The 10,954-nt window shown below is 35.4% G+C and overlaps 1 protein-coding gene across 23 annotated transcripts in view; it reads left to right on the top strand.

The window, feature by feature from the left end:
* ZFP30 (ZFP30 zinc finger protein) overlaps positions 1–10,954 on the top strand; it is a 45,737-nt gene that overhangs the window by 27,721 nt on the left and 7,062 nt on the right. For 17 of the 23 annotated variants that reach the window (XM_034638365.1, XM_034638360.1, XM_034638366.1 and 14 more), the window contains 3 exons: positions 4,199–4,283; positions 6,310–6,436; positions 7,412–7,510. The exons of 2 other annotated variants lie outside the window; for them this stretch is intronic. In XM_034638365.1, the coding sequence (XP_034494256.1) occupies positions 4,275–4,283; positions 6,310–6,436; positions 7,412–7,510 (235 nt within the window). In that variant the 5' untranslated portion in view covers positions 4,199–4,274. Of the gene's footprint in view, positions 1–3,572; positions 3,727–4,198; positions 4,284–6,309; positions 6,437–7,411; positions 7,511–10,954 lie in introns of all 23 variants that reach the window. 4 more of the 23 variants (XM_034638369.1, XM_034638358.1, XM_034638355.1 and 1 more) reach the window with 2 other exon arrangements.

The raw sequence follows: 10,954 nt of genomic DNA, 5'->3' as shown, positions 1-10,954 counted from the left end.
GTCATTCCCCATCAGCTTTCTGTATTCCTAAAAGTAATGAAAATGTGAGATTAATTAGGATGAATGCCTGCAAGCAGGAAAATGAATCAGACACTCAAATGAACCAAAAGAGGATTTAAAAAACAAACAAACATTGTATTTCTTTATTAGAGAGAGAGAGAGCACGCATGCATGAGTTGGGGGAGGGTGTGGGAAGAGAGGCAGAGGGAGAAGACGACTCCCCACTGAGCATGGAGCCCTGGGGGAGTGGGAGGGTTGGGGGGATCTCTATCCCGGACCCCGAGACCACAACCTGAGCTGAAATCCGATGCTTAACCCACTGAGCCACCCAGTTGCCTCCCAAAAGAGGGATTCTTAACATGAAGTCTTTGGACTCTGTTACGGGTTTTCAGGACAACAAAAATCTAAGATTATGTACAAGATTTGTTGTATATATTTGTCAGTGGGTAATTTGGTGGGGAGAAAGTTTATCGTTCATTTCATGATATTATCAAAGTTGTATAAGACCCAACAAGATTGATTCTTACTAGTGTAGAATAAAAGTCTGGGATAACTAGGAATGACTTTTGGGATAATCTTTTATAAAAGTAGTATCCAGCAATATGAAAACGATTAAGTAACTCATTCCATCCATGTGATGGCATGTTATGCAATACTAAAAATTACGTTTATTAGTAATTTGGTTAGTCATTAGGAAAATATATATGTATGTAATGTAATATTGAGAAGTATTTATTATGTATAAAAATCTTTAAGAAATTGTCAAGTTACCTTGTAACTTGAACACGATTTATAAGATACATTGCAAGGATTTAATAACTGGTTTATTCATTGGAGTCCAAGACGGTTAAGCTCAAGTTATTGAGCAGCTGCTGTGAAATAAGCATTTCTTTTTCTGTCTCGTGATTACTTTGGAAAAGCATTGTGATCCTTCACAGAAGGTTCTCAGGTTTTGATGAGATACAATATTCAAGAATTGGTAGGAATTATTTTCTCAGTCACAATGATTTCCTTGTTGTTACCACTTACGTAGGCCTATTTAATCACAGTTTTCTTAATGACTACAAGGTAACCCATTCTCCCAACTCATTAAAAAATTCTTTTTAGTGGAAATTTCTTTTTAAAACAATATTTCTGATGGAGTTAATGCAGGCTTGTGAAATATTAAGTAACTAAGGGACCTAAAAGAGAAGAAATTAAAATTATCCATGGTCTCAATATCCAAAAATAATTGCTATTAATATTTATAGCATATTTTCCCAAAATATTTCTACAAGCATATGTATTTTTGTGTATGATTTTATTTCTGAATAATGGGATAACCCTAACTGAAAATTTAAAATAAATCAAGACCTCTAGTTATTAGTTTAAAAGAGACATTAAGTACTCTCATGGATTTTATAATCGTGGATGTATGGAGAAAGGTAAAATCCCAGCAGTCCCCTTCTTGTTGGAGAAATCTTTCAAGTAATTATAATTCTTACGATAGAAATGGCATTTAAATTGAGAGATTTAATTATTATTTAAAATTAATTTTAAAATGTCAGAATTGAAGTACGGAAATCTGATGTCTGTTTCACATTAATGGTTTAAAATAACTAATCATGTTATATATTGTTTTATAAACTGATTTTTTTCTTTCCGTGTATCTTGAATACTTTCTGTTCTTAGCAGTTTTCTAAAACTTGGCATTTCATGATTACTTTAGTATTCCATTTTATGGATGTTTTATAAATCATTTAAGAAATCAGCTGTTGGGCAGTAATGTTCAAACTGCATGAGCAATTCCTTCGACGGGCTTTCTGTATGCTATTACTTATCCAACTTTTCACTTTATGGTCATGTAGGATTTCAGAGAGAGGAACACTTAGGAATATGGCATTGATTTTTACCAGGTGGGTTCCAGGTGACAATCTGAAGTGTTTGGCTGAATTTCTGAAGGATTCTTACAATATGAAATAGACCACCGTGCTATTTTATGCCAAAAGCTTCATTTATCCTCCTGATCCTTTATTTGGGTGAGAGTTTGAGAAATGAATTCATGATAATTTCCTAGAAAACTAAGCCCACAAAAAACAAAATTATTTTAACCTCAGCAAAGAGTTACTAAAACTGAAAATTCAGAAGTAGTAATATCAGCATGTCAAATGTATGGAGTTTAAATACCAAAAGAAATAGCTAAGAGAGGTAGGTCTCTAGATTTGGAAGCTAGGGAAAAGGATAGCAAGGATGGAACTCCTGGGGCTTTTTGTAATATAATATTCGTTGCAGAGCTATTTTAAGTTTATGTCTAGGTATAAGTGATAATAAAATTTTAGAGAACAAGATAAAGATCACCTGGGATATCATCAAGTAGAGATGACACAATAAAATTTTATTCTAACTCCATTCACAGACTGTTTTATGAACCTGCATATACATGTATTTGTATATATGCAGTTTTCTTGTCAAATATACAATCACAGTACAAAACTATTTCCAAACCTACCTTCTCCCAGCAATTTGTAGTGACTGTCTTTCCACGATATCAAATAAGAATTTTATCTTCATTTTTAGTTTTTTTAATTAAAAAGTTATTTTTAATGTTTATTTTTTTAATAACCTCTACACTCAACATGAGGCTTGAGCTCATGACCCTGAGATTAAGAGTCACATGCTCTTCCAACTGAGCCAGCCAGGCACCCCCACCCAGTGGGGTTTTAATGCCATTGTGTGAATGCATGATAATTTATTTAACCTGCTAAAGGATATATAGGTTCTTTCTAGCTTTTTTTGTCCCATTATAAACACTTTCCACACATTTTTTTCATTTTTTCTATATCATACCATGAGTGTCCATTTCCTTACAACCTTAGTAATAAGAAGTATCATCAGTTTTTCAAATCTGTCAATCCAGTTCCTTTAATATGCATTTCCTTAGTTACTAGTGAGTTTTAACTAATGAGTAATTTCTACTTTTTAGAGAATTAGCCATGCTCAGGTTTCACAAATTCACTTTTCCCCAGCCCGGGTACCAAGAGAGATGAGTTGATAAAGATTGTACAGGCAGTATTGATGATTGTGAACAGGACTCGTGAGCTCTGAGGGTCTGGGAGTGGTAGTTCACCCTTCCCCCAGGAAGGGATCCCGGTGTGCAAGTATAGTTTTGTCATGATAAAGTCTGCTAGTGTGATCTATGCAAGTAGTTCTCAAATTGTGTCATTTGGACCAACAACATCAAGTATCACTTAGGAACTTTTTAGAACTGCAAGTTCTCAAGCCCAACTCCAAACCTTTACTAAATGCCAAACTTTAAGAGTGAGGCCCTGCAAACTGTTTTAATAAGCCCTCCAGGTGATTCTGATGTACACAAAGTTTAATTACCATATTTTATTGCTCCTTATGATGACCTGGCAGAAATTTCATAAAATCTGAGGGGTTTTAAAAATCCTGATTCTCAGGTCACACTCTGTACTAATGAAATAAAAATGTTTGGGGGATGGGAGCCAGGCATCAGTATATTTTAAAGGTCTGCAGTGTCTAGCAAAGTTTGGGAAATTTCTGTCCATACTATTTTCTGTTTTCGCGTTTAGGGAGGCCAGCCACATTCCTAAGTCTTAGAAAGAAGTTCTGGGTCAGATGATGTAACAGCCGCTTCTCAGCTGGGAAGACGGGAATGGAGGGAGATGGAGCTGCTAAGGACAGGCCTGGGCAGCCCATGCTCAGGTCCAGATCAGCCTCTCTGGGGTAGGGGCCTAACTGGAAACCCTCCTGCTAAGGTGTCCGGACATGAGCGTCCGTGCAATTCTCTGCTCTGTGTCTGTCCTTGTGCAATTAATTTTCCTGTGGTTTTGAGGAGGACAAATATTTTTTTCTTTCTTTCTTTCTTTTTTTTTTTTTTAAGATTTTATTTATTCATTTGTCAGAGAGGGAGAGAGCACAAGCAGGGGGAGCAGCAGGTAGAGGGAGAATCAGGCTCCCAGCTGAGCAAGGAGCCCGATGTGGTACTCTATCCCAGGACCCTGGGATTGTGACCTGAGCCGAAGGCAGACGCTTAACCGACTGAGCTGCCCAGGACATACATTTTTCTAAACTACCTCCTACCTCTCATTGTCTGTGTGTTGGAGGGGGTAGGAGTGCAGGAAGGAGTAGTGTGACGTTTTAAAATTTGGGAGTTCTAAGGCAATTTTGTTCTTATGGCTTCGCCTTCTTCCCCCAGCTCTAGCTTCTGTGGACTCTGCTTCTCCAGTAAATGACCTTTGAGGAAAACTGACCAGTTCTTGCAATCTAAAATCATGGCTCATGTAAGTTGGTTTTTCTGTTTGAAGTGCTGTAATTTTTTTCAGGTTATGTGAAAATTCTCATTAAATCTCCTCAAACTTCCTAATAGAGCCCCATCTGACAGCATCTTCCCAGTTTTTCCCATTCTAGTAAGGATGGAAGCCCAGGCCCTCCAGTGTACCTTGCTTTTCTCCACCCATGTCCATGTGTCTATTGACCAGATTATTCAGTATATTGACTGTGTGTTCAGTCTTTGTCTAGAGCAGAGATAAAATAGAAGTGAAGTCCCTAGAGGGAATTGTTTGATCTGAGACTTTTAGTAGTGGAGAACACTAGAACATCATGCTCTAATGTTCTAGTACAAAAGAATTATAGTACTATAAAACTACTATACACTCTAGTATATACTAGAATACTAGTACTATAGAATTATAGTACTAGTACAAAAGAATTATAGTACTATAAAACTACAATACACTCTAGTATATACTAGAATACTAGTACTATAGAATTATAGTACTAGTACAAAAGAATTATAATGTGAGCTAACTATGTAATTTAAAATTTTCTAGTAGTTGCATATTTAAAATACAGAATTAGTACCTTCTTAAATGCAGTAGGCAGCATGTCAGTCTCATAAAAAGTATAGAATAATATGCAAGGCACTTACATAATCTTGAACTTTTTCATAGTCACATTGAAAATAGTAAAAAATAACATGCAGTTAATTTTAATGTCTTATTTAACTCAGTATAGCCAAAATATGTAGAGAGAGCCAAATGTTATCATTTCAAAGTGTAATCAATATGGAAATTATTGAGATGTTTTACATTTTTTTTCTTTCTAAAGTTTTTTATATCTGGTATGTATTTTTGAATTACAGCACATCTAAATTTGGACTAGCCACAATTTAAGTGTTCAACAATCACGTGTCTAAGCAAGCATATTGAACATTGCAGCTTCAGAGATTTTGTGTAATCTAAATTCTAGATATAACTTAATATATTTAAAAGTATAGAAATACTTAAATAAAATCATTCCTAAGTCTAACACAAATGGACTATTTTTTTTTTTTAGTAAATTAAAAATATTTGGTAAAGTATTTGTTATAACAAAGAAAAATGTTATAGTGATGAAGTCAGATCTGGAAGAAATTCTTTAATTTTATATAAACTCTACTTTTTATTTTTATTTTATTTTTTAAAGATTTTATTTATTTATTGGATAGAGAGAGACAGAGAGAGGGAACGCCAGCAGGGGGAATGGGAGAGGGAGAAGCAGGTTTCCCGCTGAGCAGGGAGCCTGATGCAGGGCTCGATCCCAGGACCCCGGGATCATGATCTGAGCCGAAGGCAGACGCTTGATGACTGAGCCACCCAGGCGCCCCTAAACTCTACTTTTTAAAAATAGAGATTTTATGGTTCATTTGGAGGAAGAGAAATCCATCAGTTTGTGTTTTTTTAATCCTTAAAGGAAAAGAGATTAGAGTAAAGCGCATGTATTAAGAATTTGTTTAGGCCCGGGGTGCCTGGGTGGCGCAGTCGTTGAGCATCTGCCTTTGGCTCAGGGTGTGACCCCGGGGTTCTGGGATCGAGTCCCACATCGGGCTCCTCCGCTGGGAAGCCTGCTTCTTCCTCTCCCACTTCCCTGTTGTGTTCCCTCTCTTGCTGGCTGTCTCTCTGTCACAAAAATAAATAAAATATTAAAAAAAAAAAAAGAATTTGTTTAGGCCCACTTAGGCCCATTGCAAGCAGTGTTCTTATGAATGCTATGTGAACATAGCTAGAAATAAGTAAAATTAGGTATCCCATGGTACATAGGAAGTTTTTTCTGTAGCGGTGGTTGGCAAACTACAGCTTGTGAGCCAGATTCCTCCCTTGGCCTGTTTTTTCCAGCCTTTGAGCTAATTATGTTTTGAAAGAATTGTTTTAAAAAAGAAGGAAAAGGATAAGGTTATGAAACAGATGGTATGTGGCATGCAAAGCTTAAATATTGGCCCTTTAGAGAAATAAATAATTTTAGAAATAATACATGGGTTTGTCATTTCAGCATTTGGTGATGTTCAGAGATGTGGCTGTAGACTTTTCTCAGGAAGAGTGGGAATGCCTGAACTCATATCAGAGGAATTTGTACAGAGATGTGATATTAGAGAACTATAGCAACTTGGTGTCAGTGGGTAAGCTTATCTGTGTCATATAATTTAGAAATTCACAGGACTGAATTTCACGGCTGTCTTTCTAGAAACTAGCTGAATATCTGCTTTGTAGTTGGGAATAAGCACCTTATAGCTATTAGGCAATCAAATAGCACCTTTAGCTTCCCCCATAATCCAATGACCTTTATGTCTTTCTGTGCCTTTTCTGTAATTGCTCCTCTCTAATGACAGCTAGATACAAATTCTCAGACACTCACAGCAAAACCATTGTCAAAGAAATCTGGTTTCTTATTGCTATAGATGGCCTATTATCCGTTAGTTCACTTGCAATGTGAGTAGGAAGACTAGAGGTATCTGGCTTTACATATCTATTTAAAAAGCTTATACAACATATATGTTGCTGGGTTGAATCAACAGTTTGTTAAAACTCAAGTGGACACATTCAGTTTACCACAGCAGACATACTACTTTTTCATTGATTTATGATTAAAAGTTTAAAATACATGAATTTTGCATTTAATATTGGATGTATATCCTGGTAAGAAACTAATTATTTTCCTTTTAGCAAAATAGCAAAATAGCAAAATACCTGATAAAAGTATCTAATAAGTATATATAGCGTTTACTATGTACTCAGCACTCATCCAAGCACTTGACATTTATAAAATCATACCTTACAACAGTCCAATGGGTAGACATAATACCTCCTTTTTAAAACTGAGAAAACTGAGGCCATAGCGACCCAGGTGGCAGAGGCAGAATTTGAAACCAGTGTTCTCAAATCATTACTTCCTCAAAAAAAACCCCAAAAATCATTACTTCCTCTCAAGAGAGAGACTCTATGAGTTTAAATTAAAATAAGACAATGTTCCTCCTTCTCTGTTCTTGTTATTCCTTGTGATCCTGAATGTTTTTCAATCCCATTACTCTTCTTTGTTCTGAAGGCTCAATCAAGTTAATTCTTTTTTTTATTATGTACCATTATGTTTTTTCAAGCAGGATGTTCCATTTCTAAGCCAGATGTGATTACCCTACTAGAGCAAGGGAAAGAACCCTGGATGGTTGTGAGGGATGAGAGAAGAAGGAGGAGCCTAGGTGAGTAAGTGCTAATCAGGCAGAGATACATGGTTATGGCATGGCACAGCCTGCTGGTTGGGAAGGAAGTACACCCCATAGATGTTGATAATGAAGAGAAGACCTGAAACCTGGGAAGAAAACTTAGGTCTCAGCATGAGCCAGCAAAGAAATCTCATCTATACTTCCACTTACCACTTGTTTCTTCGCTCTCATATTTACCTGTCATTTCAGTTGGGGGAAACCATAATCGCAACCATTTTACCTATATTTTGGATCTAATTCATATCTGGTTCATCTTTTGTATATATATTTCTCCATCTCTCTCTTTTCATGAAGTTTACATTGTAATAGGGAAGTCCTACAATACACAGATAAGCAAATGGATTACCAAATATCGTGAAGTGATTAAGTTATGAAGAAATGTAGGTAGGGTAAAAATATGGAGAATTATGATGGCAGAAAGGGGTAACTTTAGAGAAGAGGAACCAGTTGTAAGAAGCTCCAGCTGGTCACAGATGGAACCATTTGACTATCTATACATGTAACTGCAATGTATTGTAACACATAAAATATGCTTAATTCCATAAATTCTTAGTGATACTAATAGCAAATTGTTCACCATCGGAAACTACTAGAGATTTAACTTATTTGGGAAATATAAATATAAAGGAAAAGAAGTATTCTCCCTTTCTTACAAGAAATGTACCAATATTAGATAGAGGGATGTTTTTCGTAATAAAAGTATTTAGTGAATAAATGAAAGATGACAGAATTAGAATATTACCATTTTGGAACCCACAGTGAACAGTTGGATCTTGGTATTAAATGTCAGTATTGATAACTTAACAGAAATAGAGATAATCAGACATATTTCTTTTAATGAAAGGATACAATATCACCTATGAAATAACTTTCCAGTGAAATTGGTCTAAGTCTGATGAAGTTTCTAAAGCCAACTACCAATTTATGGGAAGAAGATAGAGGAACATGTTCTACTGCACCTTGGGATTATAGTTAGCAAAATTAAGAAATGGGCAATGCTATAGGGTCAAAAACCAGTTTCTTCAACAAATAAATTACAAGGGAAATCGAAAGAAAGCAGGAAAACCTTTAGATTAAAAGACATGTGAAAGACCTGTCAATCACTTGTACTCTGCGGACTTTTTTTTTTTGGATCAGCTTACTATTTTTAAATTATTTAAAATTTTGGGCGCCTGGGTGGTTCAGTCTGTTGAGCATCTGCCTTTGGCTCTGGTCATGATCCCAGAGTCCTGGGATCGAGTCCCACATTGGGCCCCCTGCTTAGTAGGGAGTCTGCTTCTCCCTCTACCCCCCACCCCTGCTCATGATTTCTCTCTCTCTCTCATTCTCTCTCTCTCTCTCAGATAAATAAAATCTTTTTTAAAAAATTAGAATTTTATGTTTGAGACAATTGGAAATGTGAATGCTGATTTTTTATAATCTTAAAGGAGTTACTGTTCGTGTTTTTAGGTTTGGATAATGGTATATGATTAGAGATAAATCCTTTAAATAGAAAAAATCAGTATATGGGATTTGCTTCAAGTAATGTGAGGAAAGTGGATTGAGGTGTGCATAGGCCTGGATTGGGCATGGGTTGGTGATTGTTGAGGCTGGGTCATAGATGCATGGGTATTCATTATACTGTTCTACTTTTGTGATGTTAGAGATATCTGTAGTAAAGTTTTATTTTAAAGTTATTGGGAGATAAAAGAATAAGAAAATGAGAGGTGGGAGAGTGGTGAATACAAGTCTGGGAGAAATTCTGCCTTAAAAGCAGACACATGAGATACAGAAAATGTCTTTTCAGATGTGAAGTATTAGAACATACTTATATGTGAAGGAAATGATTTCAAAGAGAGGAAAAGTGATGGAGTAGAGAGATAGGATAATTTTATAAGGAATGACCTTCAGTAGATGGGGAGGGAGTAGGAGCCAGTTTATGAAGAAAACGCATGCATATGACAAGGATATGGACACAGGTTGGTTGAATAATGTGAAGGGGAGAATACGTGTTTTTCTTTCAATTGCTTCTGATTTCTTGTTGAAATAAAGAGTAAGATTATCAGCAGAATGTGAGGATTATTTAGTATTTTGTTGGAATTCAGTATGGATTATTCAGTATTTGGTCAGTATTGATTCTCAGAAGTACAATTCCATGGTCATAGGGTTTTAATATTTACAGATTTCTTAATATATTAGCCCTGGTGTTAATGTGACTAAAACCGCCTCTGTCGTAAATTATATCCCAGATCATCTTGGATCAACAAAAGAAAAAAAGTCATTAAAGACATCATAACTTAGGAAACAAATTAATTTTATGACCCGGTAATATGCTCCTCATTTTCTTTTTAATTAAAGCTGATACCCTACAAATGGAAATAGCATTTCTTGTTTAATATTGATCTAAGAGGTGCTAATATTTTGCTTGCACATTAGCATTGTCTAATAAAGTTCTTGATTCAGTAGAATCCAAACCAGTGTTTGGTTTATTAATTTTAATTTTAAATGGTTAAATATTTTACATATATCTTAAAAGTTGTAACATTAAAATTTCTTACCATAGGCCAATCTTTTGATATTTAGTTTGACCTTTTGTTTCATTGTAGGTCCAGCCAATTCTTTCTTGTTTAGATCACACATATAATGTGAAGGCTATTATTTCTAGTTGCAGTTTATTTAGTGTAGAACAAGAATTTAAAGTATTCAACTTTGTTTTTATAGAAGTGATTGTCTTAGTTGCCTGCAGGGATGAGAAGTGGCATAAACAAATTTGGGAACAAATATGGCTGACTCTTTATTTATACAGATCATAAGACTATAGCCCAGTGTTCATGCTGTAGTCTTCTAGGTGAGACTATTTAAACTGCAAGGTCTTGATCTAGCATATCTTTTAAGTGGCGGGGGTATGTATGAGAGTATCAGGTTCATTATATCCACATTGGGAATGTTTTGTTTTTTAATGAAAACCTTTAAGTTTTATAGGATGAGGTTTTTTATTTTTTAAAGATTTTATTTTCAAGTAATCTCTCTACCCAATGTGGGGCTAGACTTACAACCCCGAGATCAAGAATCACATGCTCCACCAAATGAGGCAGTCTGGTTCCCCTATTGGATGAGTTTTACAACTTGTTCTACTTTATGGATTTTGTGTCTGTGTGTGTGTGTGGTGTGAGCGAGAGGGAGAGAGAGAGAATATGGACATTTTGTCTTAATTTTGTGTATATTTGTATTTGTGTTGTGCATTGCTCATCTCCTTTATTATTTCCATTGTTTAATGTTTCTTACATCAATTTGTATGGGCGTTTATGCTGTCAACACTTTCTCATTTTTCTTACAAATGTTTCAGTTTTATTTTTACTTTGACCATGACTTTCTTTTTTTATGTCTTTTTTAAGACTTTCCTTTTATATTACTGGTCTTTACTTTTCAATTTACAAGTAA

The sequence above is a fragment of the Ailuropoda melanoleuca genome, chromosome 12 (genome assembly GCF_002007445.2).
Source record: "Ailuropoda melanoleuca isolate Jingjing chromosome 12, ASM200744v2, whole genome shotgun sequence".
Lineage (NCBI taxonomy): Eukaryota > Metazoa > Chordata > Mammalia > Carnivora > Ursidae > Ailuropoda > Ailuropoda melanoleuca.
Note: the sequence above shows the minus strand (reverse complement) of the source record. Positions and strands in the feature narration are given on the sequence as shown.